The following is a 24189-nucleotide window of genomic DNA, read 5'->3' on the forward strand; positions in this document are numbered from 1 at the left end:
TAAATCAACTCGCGGGGCCTACCTGTCGTCGCGCCCCGCCCCCCCCCCCCCCATACCCCGGCTCCCTCGCGGGTAGGCAAGACGCTGCGGAGTGTAACCACATCCCACCCTAGCGACGACGTTCCTAGGGTGTAATCACCACCAACTGCACCGCACCATACACAGAACCGACCAACCGACCTACCTGACAAACCGAGCCCCTCCACCACGGCAGGGATGACGACCCCACCAGCATCACATGAGCGGAGCCAGCGAATCAACGCCAGACTCACTTCTCCCCGTCAACCAATCTGGGCCCTCACCGTCCCTTGGTGACGCTCTGTGACTGGCGGCTAGTAAGTGAGGGAAGAGGCGCTGCTGCTCCCTTTCCCCGGCTAGGAGGGAGAACGCGATTAGCTTCCGGGGGGGAGGGAGGGTGAAGTCGCGGGCGGTGGGTGCTGTGGGGCCCCGCAGGGGGCTGAGACTGTTGAGGGGAGGCGAGGATAGACACCCCCCGCTCGCGCCTGTGGACTGTGTCCCCAGGGCCATCGCCCTGCCCTCGGCTTCTCGCCACTGAACTCCGGTGCCTATTGCTCTTGCTTGTTAAAGAGCAAAGTAACCAAAGGGCGACGACGGTGCGGGTGGTTGGGGGCCCGGCCTGTTAGGCTCTGCGGAAGGCAGGCAGCGCAGCACAGGCGGTTTGTCCACTCAAAGTGCAGCCCCTCGGCCGGGGCGCTAGCGGGGCAGTGTGGTCAGGCTACAGATGGTGTGGCAAAGCCACCAACGGTATTGCTACAGATACTTGTAAGGGAGAAAGAGCCTAATACCCGTTCACGGTTGTTTCTGGCATAATTTACTATGCACGATTAAACTGTTGTGACTTTCTGTGCCCATCAAGCACTCTAACGAGAGGTAGATATTGGAATTATATATATGCAATACCTATTATGTCAGAACCTGTGGTAGACCACCAACTGCCAGCTTATGACTGACTTGGAAATATAGTGAAACCTGTTGATGTTGCTGGTGTGCCCCAGCAGCACAAGGTAACCTGCTTGTATACCACTCCCTCCCATAAAGCTGCAATGAGAAGTAAACAGTGCTACAGAAAAAAAGGTCTTCTTTTCAAAGGGTGTAATAAAGTCCACATACATTACTTTCCACCACCAAATTTTCCCCAACCTTTTTGTTTTAATAGATGCAATTAGAAATAACTTAGACTTAAAAAAAAAATACCCCAATCATTCCTTCATCCTTTGTACCATATTTTTTTCTCTATTGGGCAATCACAGCCTGTTTTCCTCTGCTGTTATATTCAGCAGCTAGTGCTGACAAGAGTCCAGATGTACAAGTGTAACACAAAAGCTTTGGAATGATATATAGTTAAAACATTATTTTATTGACTAAGTACATTGGAATAGTATATAGAAAACACTATTTTCCAGTATAATAAAATTGGCTTGTGGTCTTCTGTATTCTTCCTGACCTTATAAGCCACATAAAATCTTCACATAGCCAAGAGCCACAAAACACCACATGCCTCAGACTGCTGCAAAAGGGGGAAACTTCAAGAGCAGTTCACAGGACTAGTGATGACAGTAGCTCCCAACACTGCAGTGTCAGATGAGAATACATATGTAGCTGGGTGCCAGGGTGACCTGACAATGTCAACCTCAGCAACCACTTCTGGTTCTCTTCTTTCTGTAGGCAGAAATGCAGAATTTCCAGCAACTACCATACCACCAGAGGCTGATTGCCCTTGTACAACAGGTCAAGCATAGGAGTGACCTTTGAGATGCTTAAAAGCCACATGAGATGAAAAGTCAAGTCTGCCATGCTCACTGTAATCAGAGTCAGATTCGTATGGACAAACATTCCTAAAATTTCCCAGAAAAATGTGTGAAAAATCACTGCTGAATATAAAGTCACCTGTGCATTGAAAAGTACTCTTAAAATCTACCACTGCTGGAAAACAGTACATCACTTTTTTTTTTACTAAATGTTTTTAACTATCTTTTTAATCTCTTTAATCACTTTTGACTTTTCCAAACAGTCTCAAAAATATTTTTTGTATCCTTCTTTTGAGTATCACCCATTTACAAGCAGATGTTACCACCTTCAAAAGTTAGTGGAGAATGGAAACAGAAGATTTGATTCAAACTTTAAAAACTGGTGAGGAATATTTACATAATTACAACACTAAGATATAATGTACACCAAGTTTAATATATTTGTATAATTTTTTTTTCTGCTATTTAGTACTTGATCATGGAAATGTAGTAAGAACATAAAAGAAATGTAGGAGACTAAAATATGGCAAAGCCTGAGAAAATAACTCATGGACATTGCAGCTTATGGAGAGAGAAAAAAGTCTGATGTTTTGTTATCTAGAGAATTTAGTATCAGGAACAGGTAACAAGAAGCAGCAAAAAAGCTGAGCTATTATTGTGACACTAACTTAAGAGGTTGGGGAAACATTGCATGAATATTAGTGTTCTATATTCTCTTTTTAACATGCTCTGTTTTAAGCAAAGCATTCAATTTAATTAAGAAGTAGTAACAAGGTCTGATATTGCAATGCATTCCATGCATAAGAAACACCATAACAGGTTAGATTAGAGTTACAGACAAGTATCCTGTTTCAAGTAGCGGCCAGTAGCTGGTATTTCAGAAGTCGTCTAAAAAACAGGACACGGGCAGAGCAATCCTATTCCAATCCAGGACTTAAGCTACAATTTGTTTCTAGACCATCGTGTTTAAAAAACACTAGTGAAACTATGCTATGTGCACTCATCTGACTGTGTTTTTTAAGCCAGTGTGCTTTTTTCTTCCTTATGGAAGTCTTATGGAAACCATTTCCTTTATTTACTTATCAGGTGAAAAAAAAGCTTCCTTCTGTACTTCAGCCATATGCACCTCATTGCAAGATTGGGACCTAAAATTAGAAGCAAATTTGCATAAGATTAAATACACAATGGAGACAAATAACCAAAAGCTGTTATTTGATTTGCAGTAAAAAGTGTTTTTTTAAGATGTAATTTACCGTTGGATACTTTTCAATAATGTTATATTTGGGATAAAAATATTAATTTAGATGCAAATACCAAATTCAACATAAGAAATCATCAGTGATAACGTTTTATGACAAATGTAGGTGCAGACAGCCTTATTCTTTATGACACACAGCCTTCTTCTTATGAACTTTAGAAGGGCAGACTTTGGATTGCAGTCCTGAAGGGCAAAGGAGTCCAGGAAGGCTGGATGTTATTCAAGGAGGAAGTCTCAAAGGAGCAGGAGCAGACCGTCACCATGTGCCGTAAGTTGAGCAGGCGGGGGAGAAGACCAGACTGGCTGACAGGAGAGCTTTGGCTAGAACTCAAGAAAAAAAGGAGAGCCTACCGCCTTTGGAAGAAGGGGCAGGTGACTCAGGAGGATTACAAGGATGTTGTGAGGATATGCAGGGAGAAGATTAGAAAGGCAAAGGCCCAGCTGGAACTTAAACTGGCCACCGCCGTTAAAGACAACAAAAGAAGTTTTTATAAATATGTTAGTGACAAAAGGAGGGCCAGGGAGAATCTCCCTCCTTTGTTGGATGCAGAAGGTAACCTGGCCACGAAGGATGAGGAGAAGGCTGAGGTACTTAATGCCTTCTTTGCCTCAGTCTTTAGTAGTCAAACTGGTCATCCTCAGGGTTTTCAGGCCCCTGAGCTGGGAGATGGAGATAGGATGCAGAATGAAGTCCCAGTTGTTGAAAAGGTGGCAGTCACCGACCTGCTTCTCCACCTGGATGCGCACAAGTCCATGGGCCCAGATGAGATCCACCCGAGGATACTGAGGGAGCTGGCAGAGGAGCTTGCTAAGCCACTCTCCATTATTTATCAGCAGTCCTGGTCAATCAGGGAGGTCCCAGATGACTGGAAGTTAGCAAATGTGATGCCCCTCTACAAGAAGGGTCGGAAGGAGGATCCCGGGAACTACAGGCCTGTCAGCCTGACCTCGGTGCCGGGGAAGGTCATGGAGCAGGTCATCTTGAGTGCCATTATGCAGCACGTGTGGGAAAACAGGGGATCAGGCTCAGCCAGCATGGGTTTATGAAAGGGACGTCCTGTTTCACTAACCTGGTCTCCTTCTATGACAAGGTGACCCGCTTGGTGGATGAGGGGAAGGCTGTGGATGTTGTCTACCTGGACTTTAGTAAGGCCTTTGACACTGTCTCCCACAGCATTCTCCTGGAGAAGCTGGCTGCTCACGGCTTGGATAAGTGCACTCTGCGCTGGGTTAAAAACTGGCTGGAGGCCGAGCCCAGAGAGTGGTGGTTAATGGATCGTTCGGCTGGGGCCAACTGTATGAGATTCAACAAGGCTCAGGGCCAGGTCCTGCACTTGGGTCACAACAACCCCATGCAATTCTACAGGCTTGGGGAGGAGTGGCTGGAGAGCTGCCTGGCAGAAAAGGACCTAGGGGTGTTGGTCGACAGCCAGCTGAACGCGAGCCAGGAATGTGCTCAGGTGGCCAAGAAGGCCAATGGCATCCTGGTTTGTATCAGGAATAGAGTGGCCAGCAGGACCAGGGAGGTGATAGTGCCCCTGTACTGGGCACTGGTGAGGCCGGACCTCGAGTACTGTGTTCACTTTTGGGCCCCTCACTACAAGAAGGACATCGAGGTGCTGGAGCATGTCCAGAGAAGGGCAACGAAGTTGGTGAAGGGTCTAGAGCACATGTCTTATGAGGAGTGGCTGAGGGAACTGGGGTTGTTTAGCCTAGAGAAGAGGAGGCTGAGGGGAGACCTTATCGCTCTCTACAACTACCTGAAAGGAGGTTGTAGCGAGGCGGGGGTTGGTCTCTTCTCCCAAGTAACAAGTGATAGGACGAGAGGAAACGGCCTCCAGCTGCGCCAGGGGAAGTTTAGGTTGGGTATTAGGAAAAACTTCTTCACCGAAAGGGTAGTCAGGCATTGGAACAGGCTGCTCAGGGAAGTGGTTGAGTCTCCATCCCTGGAGGTATTTAAAAGAGGGGTAGACGTGGTGCTCGAGGACATGGTATAGTGGTGGACTTGGTAGTGATAGGTTAACGTTTGGACTTGATGATCTTAAGGGTCTTTTCCAACCTTAACGATTCTATGATTCTATGATTCAGTCCTGTTTCAGCTATACTCAAAGATTATATCCTATTGTATTGGGCAGATAACTTGTCAGTCAAGTTGTACGCATGACTAAAGAAGATCTTGTATGATTATGTCTATGGTTTGGTAGTTTGATAGTATTGAACCTGATGAGAACCAATAGAGGCTGCTGTGAGGTTAGAAGAATCTCTCTCCTTTATTATTCCAATTAGGGTTTAAAAAAATGTACCAAAGAACAAGCTTGACTTTTTAGGAAGAAAGGATTCCTTGTTTCTTTTTGTAATTAGTTGTTTTCGAACCCTTTGTATATTTATTAAATGAAGGAGGGAAAAAAAAGGGTAGGCCTATGCTGTAGTCACTGCAGTATCACATAGAAATATGCAAGCTAGTCTGAAAATGAAATTAATTTCATTTAGAAATTGCAACCAATAATTGAATAGGAAAAACATTAAAAGTGTAGTAGCACTTGAAATTAAAAGCCTAAAGTAACAACTTTATTCCTGACAGGTTGCAGATGCTAATCCTCTCCTCTGTTCCCCACCCCAGTCTTGCTCTGAACACGTTCCTTTCACACTCAGACCCATACATGATTTCCTCTGCCCCAGTCCTATGTGGTCTGAGACAGGGCCCATAAGCTCATTAACATCAGCACCTTAAATCAGCTAGTTTGGACAACTGTAGCAGTCAAGCATTGCTTCAGACGTCATTGCAAAATACAAAATCTGCCTGAGAAACTTGGTAAGCATATGAACACATGCTGAGTTCTGGGGTGCAACACCTCAACACCTACCAGGCAGAATGCTTCATGGCTGAACTAGTTGAAATAATAGCAACTGTCTAGTAGAAATACCAGAAGAATTAAATTTATTATTCTGGTTCTGTCTTCTCTTCTCACATGACTCATCTTCTGTAAAATTTCATGCTTTCATTTTTGCAAGCTTCCTACTTACCGAAGAATCTTCAGTCTTTCTATCATATTCTATTCTCCCACCACTGTGACCCTAGAAATTCCAAGGGATTTGCTCCTTATAGCAAGAGTATTGTCCTATTCAGCTAAGCTCTAGGTTTCAAGAATCCTTTCTTTTTTGTTGCCAGTCTATAATTTAGTCAGCACATTTTCATGATTTTCAATGGTTTTTTTCCTACCTTCATCTAATTTCTTTTTGTTTATGGTTCATTGCCTTAGATTCCTGAATGCAAGATGCAAGTATCTGTTTTATACTGCCAATACTCATGTTAAAAAAACCTTAAAGTTATTCTTAGAGGACAGATACTTTAGCATTATATTACTTGAAGAATGCTAACAACTTTAAATGAAGTTACATGCATGGAAGGGAAATAAAAATGTAAGTGTTCCTCACGATCGCTCCTTCAAATTGCTAAAGTAAAAGGCAAGTCATTGCAAAAATTCAACATCAAAAAATCTCTTGGATATACTGAAGTGAGGGATACAAATAAGTTAATAAATTCCCTAATAATTTCAGACCAACAATGAGATTCCTTGATCCCCAACAAGGGCATATCAATTCTTTCCTACACAAAAGTTTTAAATAACTACACAAAGTGTGTATAAAAGCATTGGAGCTTTTGTGCCAGATATAGGATACAATTACTACTATTATTATTATGTATGAAAATTAATCTGATTCTTCTATTACATATCTAGAGAATAACATCATAAAACCCAGGCATGTTGAAGCAATAAAACCAAGAACATGTGAATACAGAGCAGAGCAAATACCTGAAGGTTTTCATAGAATCATAGAATACCAGGTTGGAAGGGTCCTCAAGGACCATCTGGTCCAACCTTTCTAGGCAAGAGCACAGTCTAGACGAGATGGCCCAGCACCCTGTCCAGCTGAGTCTTAAACGTGTTCAGTGTAGCGCTGTAGTGTTTTCTTTTCAATTTTTCCATAGACGTTCTATTAGACTTGAGAAAAAACTCTCTCTGCCTCAGTATCTCTATCTATAAATAGCAACATTAATACTTTCCTTGAGGAATGTTAGAAAGAGTAATTCTTAATGTTTATAAAACATTTTCAAGTTGTATAGAAAAAGCTAAACAAATGCAAATAACATGCAGAATAAACATTTTATTTCTATCATCAGTCATTAAAGTAATTTTTTAAAACAGTTTTTCATGATTATTTGATATTTTTCAGTTTTCTATGTAATTTTCTCCCATGCCCATTTTGTACTTCATATTTTAAATTTCAATGTCTGGTGCTACGACAGCACCACAATCTGACTATCATTTCCTTCAGACTCTTTTCAACTCTATGTCATGCTATTTAAAACTACACATTTTGTGATTAAGGTGCCTGGAGAATTCCTCAGAATAACCTGACAGGGTTTTCCCTATCAGAAGCTATGGCACAGATATGCATTCCTAAATCCCAGTACGTGCTATTGCTTTTGTATCCTCGTATACATTACTTTGAATAATTACCTCTCTAGGGCATGGTGACCAAATAGAAGATGGTGGAATTAGCAGTGGGAAACATTTGTCATTCCTTCCATATATATATATGTATGTATGTATGTATACACATATGCAAGCACACATGTATGTGCACATACACACATGCACAATTTATTTCTCAGTCATATGCAAACTGGAATCTGCCACTGAACTTTTCAGAGAGAATCCATACTTGGAAACTTAGCCACATCAACACCAGAAAAATAAAAGAAGCCAGCAAGTTCTCTTTGATTTCAAAGACACAAAGAAAAATTCAGCAGACACAGACAGAATCATAGAATAGTTTACGTTGGAAAAGACCCTTAAGATCATCGAGTCCAACCATAAACCTATCACTGCCAAGTCCACCACTAAACCATGTCCTCAAGCACCACATCTCCCCGGCTTTTAAATACTTCTAGGGATGGGGATGCAACCACCTCCCTGGGCAGCCTGTTCCAATGATTGACAACCCTTGCGGTACAGAAATTTTTCCTAGTATCTGAACTGAACCTCCACTGGCGAAACTTGAAGCCATTTCCTCTTGTCCTATCACTTGTTACTTGGGAGAAGAGACCAACCCCCACCTCACTACAGCCTCCTTGCAGGTAGTTGTAGAGAGCGATAAGGTCTCCCCTCAGCCTCCTCTTCTCCAGGCTAAACAACCCCAGTTCCCTCAGCCGCTCCTCATAAGAATTGTGCTCCAGACCCTTCACCAGCTTCGTTGCCCTTCTCTGGACACGCTCCAGCACCTCCATGTCCTTCTTGTAGTGAGGGGCCCAAAAGTGAACACAGTATTCAAGGTGCAATTGCACCAGTGCCGAGTACAGGGGCACTATCACCTCCCTGGTCCTGCTGGCCACACTATTCCTGATACAGGCCAGGATGCCATTGGCCCTCTTGGCCACCCGAGCCCACTGCTGGCTCATGTTCAGGTGGCTGTCAACCAACACCCCCAGGTCCTTTTCTGCCAGACAGCTCTCCAGCCACTCCTCCCCCAGCCCGTAGCGTTGCATGGGGTTGTTGTGACCCAAGTGCAGGACCCGGCACTGAGCCTTGTTGAACCTCATACAGTTGGCCCCGGCCCATCGATCCAGCCTGTCCAGGTCCCTCTGTAGGGCCTTCCTACCCTCCAGCAGATCGACACTTCCACCCAACTTAGCGTCGTCTGTAAACTTACTGAGGGTGCACTCAATCCCCACATCCAGATCATCAGTGAAGATATTGAACAGAACCGGCCCCAATACTGAGCCCTGGGGAACACCACTCATGACCGGTCACCAACTGGATTTGGCTCCATTCACCACCACTCTCTGGGCTCGGCCATCCAGCCAGTTTTTAACCCAGCGCAGAGTGCACTTATCCAAGCTGTGAGCAGCCAGCTTCTCCAGGAGAATGCTGTGGGAGACAGTGTCAAAGGCCTTACTAAAGTCCAGGTAGACAACATCCACAGCCTTCCCCTCATCCACCAAGCGGGTCACCTTGACGCAGAAGGAGATCAGGTTGGTCAAGCAGGACCTGCCCTTTATGAACCCATGCTGGCTGGGCCTGATCCCCTGATTGTCCCATACATGCCGCGTGATGGCACTCAAGATGATCTGCTCCATGACCTTCCCTGGCACCGAGGTCAGGCTGACAGGCCTGTAGTTCCCCAGATCCTCCTTCCGACCCTTCTTGTAGATGGGTGTCACATTTGCTAACCTCCAGTCATCTGGGACCTCCCCGGTTGACCAGGACTGCTGATAAATGATGGAAAGTGGCTTGGCGAGCTCCTCCGCCAGCTCCCTCAGTATCCTCGGGTGGATCCCATCTGGCCCCATAGACTTGTGGGCATCTAGGTGGAGAAGCAGGTCGCTAACTGTTACCTCTTGGATTATTGGGGCTTCATTCTGCTTCCCATCTCCGTCTCCCAGCTCAGGGGCCTGAATACCTCAGCCTTCTCCTCATCCTTGGTGGCGATGTTTCCCTCCGCATCCAACAAAGGAGGGAGATTCTCCCTGGCCCTCCTTTTGTTGCTGATATATTTGTAAAAACATTTTTTGTTATCCTTAACTGCAGTGGCCAGTTTAAGTTCTAGCTGGGCCTTCGCCTCGCTAATTTTCTCCCTGCATAACCTAACAATATCCTTGTAGTCTTCCTGAGTTGCCTGCCCCTTCTTCCAAAGGTCATAAACTCTCTTTTTTTTCCTGAGTCCCAGAAAAGCTCCCTGTTCAGCCAGGACGGTTTTCTTCCCCGCCTGCTTGACTTACGGCACATGGGGACAGCCTGCTCCTGCGCCTTTAAGACTTCCTTCTTGAATAACATCCAGCCTTCCTGGACTCCTTTGCCCTTCAGGGCTGCCTCCCAAGGGACTCCCTCAACCAGACTCCTAAACAATCCAAAGTCTGCCTTTCTAAAGTCCAGGGTAGTGGTTCTGCGGACCCCCCCCCCCCCTTCCCTACTTCTCCAAGAATCGAAAACTCTATCATGTCATGGTCGCTGTGCCCAAGACAGCCTCCGACCACCACATCACCCACCAAGCCCTCTCTGTTTGTAAACAGCAGGTCCAGCAGGGCACCTCCCCTGGTTGGCTGGCTTACCAGCTGTGTCAGGAACTTATCTTCCACACACTCCAGGAACCTCCGAGACTGCTTTCTCTCTGCTGTGTTGTATTTCCAGCAGAGATCTGGTAGGTTGAAGTCTCCCACGAGAACAAGGGCTAGAGATTGTGAGACTTCTCCCAGCCGCTTGTAGAATGCTTCATCTGTTTCTTCGTCTTGGTTGGGTGGTCTATAACAGACTCCCACCAGGATATCTGCCTTGTTGGCCCCATAGACTTGTGTGTATCTAAGTGGTGTAGCAGGTTGCTAACCATTTCCCCTTGGATTATGGGGGCTTCATTCTGCTCCTCGTCCCTGTCTTCCAGCTCAGGGGGCTGGGTACCCCGAGAACAACTGGTCTGACTGTTAAAGACTGAGGCAAAGAAGGCATTAAGTACCTCAGCCTTCTCCTCATCCTCTGTCACTATGTTTCCCCCCGCATCCAATAAAGGATGGAGATTTCTCCTTAGCCCTCCTTTTGTTGCTAATGTATTTGTAGAAACATTTTTTGTTGCCTTTTACAGCAGTAGCCAGATTAAACTCCAGCTGAGCTTTGGCCCTTCTAATCCTCTCCCTGCATGATCTCACGACATCCTTGTCGTCCTCCTGAGTTGCCTGCCCCTTCTTCCAAAGGTCATAAAATCTCTTTTTATTCCTGAGTTACAGCCAAAGCTCCCTCTTCAGCCAGGATGGTCTTCTTCCCCGCCGGCTCATCTTTCGGCACATGGGGACGGCCTGCTCCTGTGCCTGTAAGATTTCCTTCGTGAAGAACGTCCAGCCTTCCTGGACTCCTTTGCCCTTCAGGACTGCCTCCCAAAGGACTCCCTCAACCAGGCTCCTGAACAGGCCGAAGTCTGCCCTCCGAAAGTCCAAGGTAGCAGCTCTGCTGACCCCCCTTCCCTACTTCTCCAAGAATCGAAAACTATCATTTCATGATCACTGTGCCCAAGACGGCCTCCAACTGTCACATCACCCACCAGGCCTTCTCTGTTCACAAACAAGAGGTCCAGCAGGGCGCCTTCCCTAGTTGGCTCCCTCACCAGCTCTGTCAGGAACTTATCTCCCACACACTCCAGGAACCTCCGAGACTGTCTCCTCTCTGCTCTATTCTATTTCCAGCAGGCATCTGGTAAGTTGAAGTCCCCCATGAGAACAAGGGCTAGCAATCATGAGACTTCTCCCAGCTGTTTATAGAATACTTCGTCCGCCTCTTTATCCTGGTTGGGTGGTCTATAACAGACTCCCACCATGATATCCGCCTTGTTGGCCTTTCCCCTGATTCTTACCCAGAAACACTCAACCCTTTCATCACCATCATCAAGCTCTAGACAATCAAAAGTTTCCCTAACATGCAAGGCTACCCCACCACCTCTCCTTCCTTGCCTATCCCTTCTGAAGAGTTTATAGCCGTCCGTTGCAGCAGTCCAGTTGTGCGAGTCATCCCACCATGTTTCTGTGATAGCAGCTATCACAGAAGGCTAACGAGGCAGAAATCATGGTGGGAGTCTGTTACAGACCACCCAACCAGGATGAGGAAACAGATGAAGCATTCTACAAGCGGTTGGCTGAAGTCTCACAATCTCTAGCCCTTGTTCTCGTGGGAGACTTCAACTTACCAGATATCTGCTGGAAATACAACACAGCGGAGAGGAAGCAGTCTCGGAGGTTCCTGGAGTGTGGGGGAGATAACTTCCTGGCGCAGCTGGTAAGCGAGCCAACCAGGGGAGGTGCCCCGCTGGACCTGCTGTTCACGAACAGAGAGGGCCTGGTGGGCGACGTGGTGGTCGGAGGCTGTCTTGGGCTCAGCGCCCATGAAATGATAGAGTTTTCAATTCTAGGAGAGGTAAGGAAGGGGGTCAGCAAGACCGCTACCCTGAACTTTAGAAGGGCGGACTTCGGGCTGTTCGGGAGTCTGGTTAACAGAGTCACTTGGGAGGCAGTCCTGAAGGGCAAAGGAGTCCAGGAAGGCTGGACGTTATTCAAGGAGGAAATCTCAAAGGCACAGGAGCAGGCCGTCCCCATGTGCCGCAAGTCGAGCAGGCGGGGGAGAAGACCGGCCTGGCTGGGACAGAGAGATTTGGCTAGAACTCAGAAAAAAAAAGGAGAGCCTACCGCCTTTGGAAGAAGGGGCAGGCGACTCAGGGGGACTACAAGGATGTTGTGAGGATATGCAGGGAGAAGATCAGAAAGGCGAAGGCCCAGCTGGAACTTAAACTGGCCACCGCCGTTAAAGACAACAAAAGAAGTTTTTATAAATATGTTAGTGACAAAAGGAGGGCCAGGGAGAATCTCCCTCCTTTGTTGGATGCAGAAGGTAACCTGGCCACGAAGGATGAGGAGAAGGCTGAGGTACTTAATGCCTTCTTTGCCTCAGTCTTTAATAGTCAAGCTAGTCATCCTTGGGTTTTTCAGGCCCCTGAGCTGGGAGATGGAGATAGGGTGCAGAATGAAGCCCCAGTTGTCGAAGAGGTGGCAATCACTGACCTGCTCCTCCACCTGGATGCGCACAAGTCCATGGGGCCAGATGGGATCCACCCGAGGATACTGAGGGAGCTGGCAGAGGAGCTGGCCAGGCCACTCTCCATTATTTATCAGCAGTCCTGGTCAACCAGGGAGGTCTTAGATGACTGGAAGCTAGCAAATGTGAGGCCCCTCTACAAGAAGGGTCGGAAGGAGGATCCCGGGAACTACAGGCCTGTCAGCCTGACCTCGGTGCCGGGGAAGGTCATGGAGCAGGTCATCTTGAGTGCCATTATGCAGCAAGCGCGGGACAACCGAGGGATCAGGCCCAGCCAGCATGGGTTTATGAAAGGCAGGTCCTGTTTCACTAACCTGGTCTCCTTCTATGACAAGGTGACCCGCTTGGTGGATGAGAGGAAGGCTGTGGATGTTGTCTACTTGGACGTTAGTAAGGCCTTTGACACTGTCTCCCACAGCATTCTCGTGGAGAAGCTGGCTGCTCACGGCTTGGATAAGTGCACTCTGCGCTGGGTTAAAAACTGGCTGGACGGCCGAGCCCAGAGAGTGGTGGTGAATGGAGCCAAATCCAGTTGGCGGCCGGTCACGAGTGGTGTTCCCCAGGGCTCAGTACTGGGGCCAGTCCTGTTCAATATCTTCATTGATGATCTGGATGAGGGGATCGAGTGCACCCTCAGTAAGTTTGCAGACAACGCTAAGTTGGGTGGAAGTGTCGATCTGCTGGAGGGCAGGAAGGGCCTACAGAGGGACCTGGACAGGCTGGATCGTTGGGCCAGGGCCAACTGTATGAGGTTCAACAAGGCTAAGTGCCGGGTCCTGCACTTGGGTCACAACCACCCCAGGCAACGCAACGGGCTGGGGGAGGAGTGGCTGGAGAGCTGCTTGGTGGAAAAAGGACCTGGGGGTGTTGGTTGACAGCCACCTGAACATGAGCCAGCAGTGTGCCCAGGTGGCCAAGAGGGCCAATGGCATCCTGGCCCGTATCAGGAATAGTGTGGCCAGCAGGACCAGGGAGGTGATAGTGCCCCTGTACTCGGCACTGGTGAGGCCACACCTTGAGTACTGTGTTCACTTTTGGGCCCCTCACTCCAAGAAGGACATCGAGGTGCTGGAGCGTGTCCAGAGGAGGGCAACGAAGTTGGTGAAGGGTCTAGAGCACATGTCTTATGAGGAGCGGCTGAGGGAGCTGGGGTTGTTTAGCCTGGAGAAGAGGAGGCTGAGGGGAGACCTTATTGCTCTCTACAACTACCTGAAAGGAGGCTGTAGTGAGGTGGGGGTTGGTCTCTTCTCCCAAGTAACAAGTGATAGGACGAGAGGAAACAGCCTCAAGCTGCGCCAGGGGAGGTTTAGGTTAGACATTAGGAAAAACTTCTTCACCGAGAGGGTGGTCAAGCATTGGAACAGGCTGCCCTGGGAAGTGGTTGAGTCTCCATCCCTGGAGGTATTTAAAGAACGGATAGATACGGTGCTTGAAGACATGGTATAGATGGACTTGGCAGTGCTAGGTTGACAGTTGGACTCGATGATCTTAAGGGTCTTTTCCAACCTTGACGATTCTATGATTCTATATCATAGCTTTCCTGCTGCACAATGGCTTCCAGCTCCTCCTGTTTGTTGCCCATGCTGCGTGCATTGGCGTAGATGCGCTTCAGTTGGGCTATTGATCCTGCCACCTTTTGGGGGGGAAAAGCCCTAGTTCCCATGTGTCCATTCTCAGGTGCTCCCATGGTTTCTAACACATCCATAGCCCTTGCATCTTTGCTGCCGCATGGATCTCCATCCCCTACCTCCACTGAGACGGCAGACCAAAGGACCTCGCTAGCACACTGTCCCTCAAATGTTGGTGTGCCGCCCCCAGGCTTATCTCTAGCAAGCCTGGTTTTACCCCTTTCCCCCTTCCAATCTAGTTTAAAGTTCTTTCAATGAGCCCTGCTAACTCCTGTGCTAGGATCCTTTTCCCCCTTTGAGACAGGTGTACCCTGTCTGTCACCAGCAGGCCTGGTGTCATGTAAACTGACCAGTGATCAAAAAACCCGAAATCTTGCCAGTGACACCAGGCTCAGAGCCAGGTATTGATCTGCTGGCTCTTCCTGTGTCTTTCCTCATCATTCCCTGCAACTGGAAGGGTAGAAGAGAACACTACTTGTGCTCCTGAGCCCTTAACCAGTTGCTCCAAGGCCCTGAAATCTTTCTTGATTGCCCTCAGACTTCTAGTTGCAACTTCCTCACTGCCTAACTGAAAAACCAATAATGGATAGTAATCAGAGGGCTGTACCAGGGTAGGAAGCTTTCTCTTCACATCCTTAACCCGGGTCCCAGGGAGGCAGCAAACTTCCCCAAGAAGTGGGTCCGGTCTGCATATTAGGCCTTCTGTTCCCCTCAGGAGAGAGTCTCCTATGAAAGTGACCCGTCTTTTTTTCTTTGTGGAAGCGGTTTTGACACAGGGTGTAGGCCGACTTAACCTCGGTGACACCTCTGAGCTGGATGTACCACTGTCCCCATCATTGTTTGATTCCACTTGCAGAGCTTTATACCTGTTTTGTAAAGGGCACCTGGGAAGGTGGGGCAGTCACAAATGAGACACGCCTGCTGCGCTAGGCAGGAACTTGTCACCATTGCCCCCTATCCCTTAAGTCACTATGTTCAGCTGGGTGGAGAGAGCACAGGGAATCTTCTCTGTCATGGGTCCTGTCTCAGGTTGCTGGAATCACACCCTACCTTCCCTATCTCTTGCACTCCCTGATACCCCTCTGATACAAAAATTCACGGATGCTTCTCCTCACAGTCTGAATCTCCCCAAGGGAGAAACGGAGTATTCAGAGAGTCCCGGAAATGAAACTCAATAGCAACGAAGTTACTATTAAGCAGGTATCCTTTATTGCAGCGCTGGGGATTCTCCACCATAAGTGCTCCACCGATTTGGTAGACTTACAGAGATTATATACTATAAAGTCCTACACATTCACAGGATTTCTGAGAAATCATTTACATAAACATGAGATTTCCTGGAACTTATTAACATATGCAAATGTCCAATCCGCATGTGCGGTCGTCTCCCGTGGTGGTCTTCAGGTGGTCCTTAGGAGTCTTCAGATGAAGGCTCATAGCCTTCTTCACTGTGTTCGCTGATTGACCTTTGCAGAAGCAAACTCAGTCCTAGGACCACGTAAATGGTGTCCTTCAAGGCTGTTGTCATTCTTTTGTGACTTCCTATCTTCCATGTATTTGTTCTCCCAAGGCCCAGTTGTCTGAGATGGGATTATCCCGGAGCCCCCTTATCTTACAACCATTCTAACTACTCCCTAAGTCACAAAGGCCTTTCTTTTGTTTAGTTAAGTGACCAAGATATTTACAATATCCTCCTTGCCCCTAGGCTTTTCAGGAGGCATTTTGATGCAGTGGCTTTGCCTATCTTGGCTTTAACCCTTTCACCTCAGCCTACTCACCTCCTCCCGGAGCTCTGTCACTAACCAGAGTAGCTTCTCTACCAGGGCGCGTCTCCCACAGGTGTGCTCACTGCTGCCATCTGGTACTAGCATAAACGTAGGGCATACCGTGCAGCCTGACACCTGGGTGGCAGCGTGTTCCCACTGGAGCTCAGTCTGGGAAGCTGCACTAGTCGTGGTGGGTACAGAGCTCAGCGAGGCCATGGCTTTTTGCCGGGTGGAGACCATCGCTCCCTGGTCGACCTTCAGCACCCTTCCTGCATGCCCTTCCACGCAAACTGTCGCGTCGCGGCGCGTCAGTAAGGACGCGACGCACCCTGTTCGCAGCGCTCCCTAAGGGCTTCCTTTATGCGTGTGGGGGGGGTTGGCCGCCGTTGCTCCTGGCCCCGCCCAGGTCTCGTCAGCCGCTCTCGCGCGAGCTGCGGGCTCCTGGCGGCTCTCTCGGCTCCCCTGAGGCTCCCTGGGATCGGGAAATCCTGCTGTGCACCGCGCTAGAGCGCTCCGCTGCCGGTCCTGCCGGCTCCAAAGTTGCTCGCCTCGGCAACAACAATAAGTTTTCAAGCACTGACTGGACAAAGCCCTGAGTAACCTGGTCTGGGCTCACAGATGGTCCTGCTCTGAGCAGGGGGACTAGAGACCTCTTGAGGTCCCTTCCAGCCTGAATTATCTTACGATCCTACCCTAATTATACTGGATACTAGTAAGTAGTTTATGGAAAATTTAAGACCTGTCAGTTACAATCTTAAAATGCCAACAAATGCAGAACTCACCACTTTTCTTTGTAATTAATTCAAAGAATTAAGTATTAATTATTTAAAATGTATTTAATTTCAGATTTCAATATCTAATTTCTACTTCCAAATACAAGTTCTTCCATTCCTATTTATACATTTAAAACCTTCACCCACTGATATTTTATCTTAAAACAATACTTCTACACCTGTTTTGCAAGCAAATCACCTTTGAATCTTCTTTCTGAAATGTAAGTGGACCAAATTCCTTCATTTAAAAAAAATATTAGTACCAGAACTGTTTGTCACATTGTGGTATCACCCTTATTAAGAGTGTATGCAGAGATGAAATAAGCTTTTGTCCACTAGCCCCTTTCAGCAAATGCTGTTTTGTAGCTAGTAGCTTGAGTTCAGTTTAGCCTTCATAAGCCCTAAATCCTTTTCAGAATCATTACATACTACTATTACATACTACTTCCCTCACGCTTGCATCATCCACAGATTTTACTGGCTGCAATTTTATATATACCTAGAAGATATACATAAAAATGTTGAATGACTCTGGATCTATTACCAACCTCTCTCAATATATGATACCAGCCAAGATTCAAATTAAGAAGGCAAAATACATGGAAAAAAATAATAATAAGACTCTGAAATGAATGATAGATCATATTAGCTTCATTCTGAAGGGTATAAAAATTGGATTTATAAGCTGAGTTTGACTAGCCTTCAAATTTATTAATAGATAAATATTTGACAGTCCCTTTTCTATTGCCTATGAAAGAAATAAATGTGATAAGACTACACAGAAAGAAGAAAGAACAAGCTTCCCAACAAGTGTTATGCCCCTTGCAAGGGAGTACTACAACTACAAATCGCAACTTGTGTTAAGTATTAGAGCATTCACACTACTGCAGCAGCAAGTAAAACATTCTAAACTCTTGCAGTAAGTGTTCAATAGATTCTTATTCCTTTTTTTTTCAAAGCTCAACACAAGTGAAAGATGCATACACTAAATCTCTAAGCTATAAGCTCTCTAAGCTACTGTCTCAGCTGGACAGGGGAGAGAAAATATAACAAAAGGCTTGTGGGTTGAGATAAGGACAGGGAGATCGCTCACCAATTACCGTCATGGGCAAAACAGACTCGACTCGGGGAAATTAATTTAATTTATTGCAAACCAAATCAGAGTAGGATAATGAGAAAGAAAACCAAATCTTAAAACACCTTCCCCTCACCCCTCCCTTCTTCCTGGGCTCAACTTCACTCCCAGTTTCTCTACCTCCTTCCCCCCAGTCAGTTCATCACACGTTGTCTCTGCTGCTTCTTCCTCCTCATTCTCATCCCCTGCTCCAGCATGGGGTCCCTCCCACGGGAGACAGTTCTCCATGAACCTCTCCAACGTGAGTCCTTCCCACGGGCTGCAGTTCTTCACAAACTGCTCCAGCGTGGGTCCCTTCCATGGGGTGCAGTCCTTCAGGAACAGACTGCTCCAGCATGGGTCCCCCACCTCCATGGGCTGCAGGGGGACAGCCTCCCTCACCATGGTCTTCAACACGGGCTGCAGGGGAATCTCTGCTCCGGTGCCTGGAGCACCTCCTCCCCCTCCTTCTTCACTGACCTTGGTGTCTGCAGAGTTGTTTCTCTCACACATTCTCACTCCTCTCTTCTGGCTGCTGTTCCGCAGCAGATTTTTTTTTCCCTTCTTAAATATGTTGTCACAGAGGTGCTACCACTGTCGCTGATTGGCTTGGCCTTGGCCAGCAGCGGGTCTGTCTTGGAGCCGGCTGGCATTGGCTCTATTGGACATGGGGGAAGCTTCTAGCAGCTGCCACCAGGCAGAAGAAAGAGACCCAGGTGACGGGCAAGAATGGAAGCAGGTTACTGCTCGGGGCGGCAGGCGAATCCACTCTCAGCCTGCCTCGCCTTCCCAGGTGCCCGTACACAACAGGTACGAGGCCCTGGAATCGGATGGGCAGACAAGTGATGATGTGGACGTAGGTCCTTCTGGGATGGAGGGGTCGTCTAGGCAACCTACCCCCCACATCACAGCCACTCATGTCAAGAAAAAAAGAAGGGTACTTGTCATAGGTGACTCCCTTCTGAGGGGAACGGAGGGTCCCATATGCCGACCGGACCCAACCCACAGGGAAGTCTGCTGCCTCCCCGGGGCAAGGATAAGAGATGTCACTAGAAAACTCCCCAGTCTGGTAAGGTCCTCAGACTATTACCCACTATTAGTTCTCCATGTCAGCAACAAAGAGATAACAAGGAAAAGTCCTAAGTCAATCAAAAGGGATTTCAGAGCCTTGGGGCAGTTAGTTGAAGGACCAGGTGTTCAGGTGGTGTTCTCTTCGATCCTTCCAGTAGCAGGGAAGAACAGTGAAGGGAACAGGCAGACCCAGATAATCAACACGTGGCTCTGAGGCTGGTGTCATTGGCAGAACTTTGGGTTTTTCGATCACGGGATGGTCTATTCATCACCAGGTCTACTGACATCTGATGGGATGCACCTTTCTCAGAAGGGGAAAGGGGTTTTTGCCCAGGAGCTAGCAGGGCTGATTGACAGAGCTTTAAACTAGATTGGAAGGGGGAAAGGGACAATACCAGGCTAGTCAGCGATGAGCAATGGGAAGGCACGCCAAAGTTTGAGGAGCTGCGTGCTAGTGAGATTCCTCAGGCTGCTCCACGAGGCAACAGGCACAATGAACCGCACTTGAAGCGTTTCCACACAAATGCACGCAGCCTGAGGAACAAGCAAGAGGAGCTAGATGCCTTGGCCCAGTCCCAGAGATACGACATCATAGGCATAAGTGAAACCTGGTGGGATGAGTCCTGTGACTGGTGTGCCATGATGGATGGTTACAGGCTCTTCAGGAGGGGTAGGCAGGGCAGGCAAGGTGGCGGGGTGGCATTGTATGTAGTGGAGGGGCTGCAATGCATGGAGCTAGCATTTGGCAATGGCCCAGTTGAGAGCCTCTGGGTAAGGATTAAGGGACAGACAAATAAAGCGGATGTCATTGTGGGAGTCTACTATAGGCCACCCAGCCAGGATGACGACACGGATGAGTTATTCTTTAAGGAACTAAGGGATGCTTCTAAGTCATCTGCCCTTGTCCTTCTGGGGGACTTCAACTTGCCAGATGTCAACTGGGAATACCACGCAGCCAGTACAAGCAGGTCCAGAAGATTCCTAAACCATCTGGATGATACCTTCTTGGTACAAGTACTAAGGGAACCGACCAGGAAAGGTGCCTTCCTCGACTTGCTGCTTACTAACAGAGAGGGTCTTGTGGGTGATGTGGTGACTGGTGGCTGCCTTGGCCACAGCGACCACGAAGCAGTCAAGTTTAAAATCTGTGGTAACAGGAGGAAAACTGCCAGCAGGACCTCAACTCTGGATATGAGGAGAGCTGACTTCAGGCTTCATTCAGAGATGCTGTTCGCCACTGTATGGAGGAAATACGCGTGGCCAAAGCTCAACTAGAGCTGAAGCTGGCCAGTACTGTGAAGGACAATAAAAAGGGCTTTTTAAAATATGTAAATAGCAAAAGGCAGGCGAGAAATAACATTGGCCCATTACTTAACGAGCATGGTCACCTCACAAACAGGGACATAGACAAAGCAGAGACGTTTAATGCTTTCTTCGCCTCGGTCTTCAACACCGATGATGGGCTCTGGGGGTCCCAGAGCTAGAGAACCATGACTGTGAGAACGACAAACTCCCAGCCAACCCCGAACTTATGTGGGATTTGCTGCTCCAGCTGGATCCCTATAAGTCAATGGGGCCCGATGGGATTCATCCGAGGGTACTTAAAGAGCTGGCTGATGTCATAGCGAGACCTCTCTCAATGATTTTCCAATGCTCTTGGGAATCTGGGGAGGTCCCAGCTGACTGGAAGCTGGCAAACGTTGTCCCAATCTTCAAGAAGGGCAGCAGGGATGACCCTGGTAACTGCAGGCCTGTCAGTCTCACCTCTGTGCCTGGCAAAATCATGGAGAAGATTATTCTGGGAGTTATTGAAAAACACCTGAAAGACAGTGCAGTCATTGGTCCCAGCCGGCACGGGTTCACGAGGGGAAAGTCCTGCTTGACCAACTTGATTTCCTTCTATGACAAGGTTACCCACCTAGTTGACCAAGGGAAGCCAGTCGATATAATCTTTTTGGACTTCAGTAAAGCCTTCGATACTGTCTCTCACAGTGTCCTCCTGGACAAAATGTCCAGCATACAGCTGGATAAACACATATTGCAATGGGTGAGCAATTGGCTGACGGGTCGAGCTCAAAGGCCTATAGTAAATGGGGTTACATCGGGCTGGTGACCAGTCACTAGCAGGGTTCCGCAGGGATCCATCTTGGGGCCAGAGCTCTTTAATGTCTTCATAAATTACTTGGATGCAGGACTTGAAGGTTTGCTGATGACACAAAACTGGGAGGAGCCATTGACACTCCTGAGGGCAGAGAGGCCCTGCAGAGAGATCTGGACAAATTAGAGAGCGGGGCAATCACCAACTGTATGAAGTTTAACAAGGGCAAGTGCCGGATTTTGCACCTGGGACATGGCAACCCTGGATGTACATACAGACTGGGGAACGAGAGGCTGGAGAGCAGCCCCACGGAGAGGGATCTGGGGGTTCTGGTCGACGGCAAGTTGAACATGAGCCAACAGTGTGCCCTGGCAGCCAAGAGGGCCAACCGTGTCCAGGGGTGCATCAAGCGCTGTATTGCTAGCTGGTCGAGGGAGGTGATTGTCCCGCTCTACTCTGCACTGGTGCGGCCTCGTCCTGAGTACTGTGTGCAGTTTTGGGCCCCACAGTACAAAAAGGATACGAAGCTACTAGAGAGTGTCCAGAGGAGAGCCACGAAGATGGTGAAGGGTTTAGAGGGGAAGCCGTATGCGGAGCGGCTGAAGTCACTTGGTCTGTTCAGCCTGGAGAAGAGGAGACTGAGGGGAGACCTCATTGCGGTCTACAGCTTCCTCACAAGGGGAAGAGGAGGGGCAGGCGCTGATCTCTTCTCCCTGGTGACCAATGATAGGACCCGAGGGAACGGCAGGAAGATATGCCAGGGGAGGTTTAGGCTGGACATTAGGAAAAGGTTCTTCACCCAGAGGGTGATGTGGCACTGGAACAGGCTCCACCGGGAGGTAGTCACGGCACCAAGCCTGACAACATTTAAGAAGCATTTGGACAACGCCCTCAGACATATGGTGTGATTTTTGGGGTGGTCCTATGCAGGGACAGGAGTTGGCCTTGATGATCCTTGTGGGTCCCTTCCAACTCAGGACATTCTATGATTCTATGAAATTACTTTAAAACTTTTACATTAAGATTCAGCCAGTCTCTCATAACTTGTGAATATACATTATTTCACCAATAACATTTAGAAGCAGGTGTGGGCCAAACTTGAACTACTGAATATTATATCTAATTCTGTTTCAGCTTGTTAATGTGAGTGTCTCAGTCCACTGATCCCTCCCAAAAGTTTGGTATCCTGCTCTGTGAACTCAATGCAAGCACTGCAGGTGTCCAGGGTCTACTTGTCAGTAGATCCTCAGAAATACACTTATAAGTAACAGAAGATGATTACTTTGCAAGGGTGTGGTGGGTTGGCCCCAGCTAGCAGCCAAGAACCCACACAGCCACTTGCTCACTTCCCCCACCCCCCGCCAGCAGGACAGGGGAGAAAATAGGAAGAATAAGAGCAAAAAACCTCCGATTTTAAGCATGAGATTTTAGAATTGAATTTGTAGCCCCTCCTTCAGTATAGGCACCTACTTCCAAAATCTGTGGATCTCAGTAGCAGATTTCTATAGCATTACGAATGTAATGTTTAGTGGAAAATAAATGTGATATACTTAGTTCTGGTATGTTCTGAATCTCACTTATACATGTATACATGCCTTATGCTACCCTGGTCTTTATCAAGGATCCTTTCATAGTTGAAGAAATTCCTTGCACAAGCATTGGAGATGACTGTACAATGCAGTAATGTTTTTCTCTTTTGGATTGCTGAAAACTGTTAACAAGAAAGTTCAAATATTTTTGCTTATGAATTTAGTACCTAAATAATCTTCTTTAGGTTACTAAATACTGCTATGCACTCAAGGGAGTGCAATTCTTACCCTAAAATAATAATATTGAGGAAATAATATATTAGTTTCGCCCAGGACGATGATTTGACAACAGAGCTAGCTTATGCTATGGTAATGGTCATGGTGGTGCTTTTCATGAAAGGAACGTGTATTTATCAGAAGTTTGACCGAGAAAACTGAAATGGTTCAATTAGGCAGTTAAGATACCATCAGAAGATAAGTGTAATAAGTCATCAGAATATTGAACAAAATGAAACAGTGTATTTGATATGTGAAAATGAAAACTTTCTTGGGATAAAGCAAAAGGAAATAGCCTAACAGCATTTAGTAGTTCTCAGGTGTAATGACCTGAGTAGTTGAAGGGTTGTGTGTGAACAATGCCTTCTGTCTTTCTGAACATAACAATGCTCTTCTCGGTCTGTTTTAGAAGAAGAGTGCAAAGCAGTTGTTATTTTAACGCGTACTATAAAATAATCTTCCAACGCCCTTGGAAGCCTTGAAGTTGTGACAGAGTAATCAAACAGAAAAATGTGCCAGAGTCCATCATTTTAATGGGAATGTCTAAAAACAAATTGCAGGGGGAAAGTGAAAACAAAAGATAATTTCTTTAGGAAAAAATTTTAGGTGGGAACGGGATCTGTTCTGTTAGGATGAACAATAAAGATGTTGAATAATCTGAGGGTTTTTGTGTGGTTGTTCTACTCATAATACAGAATAGGAAATATGGCTAATATGGCTGTGGTGGCATAAAAAGAGAAGATAGTGCAAATTCATTTTCTGTCACAAAAAGGATGAATATTTGACTCAGATGAGTTTCCAGTCATTTCATTTTCTCCTAACGATTAATAACTGATTTGGAAGACTAGCTGACATTTGAGAATTGCTTTAACGTTACTTTGTGTTTGAAAGTAACAAAGTTTCAACGTAAAGTTTTGAAGGTACTGTGGTGGTGCATATCCCCCCCCCCCCCGCCTCCTCTGGACCGCTTTACGATCACAGGGACTCCTGTCAAGGCTTGGCCTTTGAGCAATGAGTCTGGCGGTTAAGCACCCCTTGGTCGTACCAGGCACTCTTGCATGGCCGAGCTGGGGAACAAGAATGCCTTGATCCCACCTGGCATAATCAGTCACCCCTTGACAGCTTGGGAACATATCATTGTGGATCATAACTCGGGTGGATCAGTATGGGAGGATCGTACCTGCCTTGCTGAGATTGATGAGAACTCAGCAATTACCGACCGGAGCTGTGGCCAGAATGAAAATTTACTGATGCCTAAAGTCAATCATCTCACAA

General features: G+C 47.3%; 3 protein-coding genes across 12 annotated transcripts in view; 2 read left to right on the forward strand and 1 right to left on the reverse strand.

Annotated features, from left to right (window-relative positions):
- The window catches only part of LOC148054119 (tyrosine-protein kinase Fer-like), a 239643-nt gene extending 239318 nt beyond the window's left edge, over positions 1 to 325 (reverse strand). For 4 of the 7 annotated variants that reach the window (XR_015707719.1, XR_015707718.1, XM_087770965.1 and 1 more), the window contains exon 1: positions 185 to 325. The gene's annotated coding sequence lies outside the window, so the exon portion shown is untranslated. The remainder of the gene's footprint in view (positions 1 to 184) is intronic. The other 3 variants (XM_087770962.1, XM_087770963.1, XM_087770964.1) reach the window with 3 other exon arrangements.
- LOC148054122 (uncharacterized) overlaps positions 1 to 24189 on the forward strand; it is an 87002-nt gene that overhangs the window by 334 nt on the left and 62479 nt on the right. The gene's annotated exons all lie outside the window — the stretch shown is intronic.
- LOC148054123 (uncharacterized) lies at positions 199 to 7886 on the forward strand. Of its 4 annotated transcripts, none has more exons than XR_015707720.1 (3): positions 199 to 335; positions 1687 to 7631; positions 7743 to 7886. XR_015707720.1 is itself a non-coding variant. In XM_087770967.1 (3 exons), the coding sequence occupies exon 3, from the start codon at positions 4071 to 4073 to the stop codon at positions 5022 to 5024; it is 954 nt and encodes a 317-aa protein (XP_087627093.1). In that variant the 5' UTR covers positions 199 to 335; positions 1687 to 2151; positions 2856 to 4070; the 3' UTR covers positions 5025 to 7886. The 4 variants fall into 4 exon arrangements, 3 of the variants coding, with proteins under 3 accessions (XP_087627093.1, XP_087627095.1, XP_087627096.1); XM_087770967.1 differs by having other exon boundaries at positions 1687 to 2151; positions 2856 to 7886; XM_087770969.1 differs by having other exon boundaries at positions 1687 to 2151; positions 3187 to 7886.

This window comes from Nipponia nippon, unplaced genomic scaffold, assembly GCF_047370975.1.
Source record: "Nipponia nippon isolate SJK-2023a ecotype South Korea unplaced genomic scaffold, ASM4737097v1 scaffold_34, whole genome shotgun sequence".
NCBI classification, from domain to species: Eukaryota; Metazoa; Chordata; class Aves; order Pelecaniformes; family Threskiornithidae; genus Nipponia; species Nipponia nippon.

Excerpts from the sequence above, each read along its gene's own strand:
- LOC148054123 (XM_087770967.1), top strand. The coding sequence starts at position 4,071 with ATGAAAGGGACGTCCTGTTTCACTAACCTGGTCTCCTTCTATGACAAG.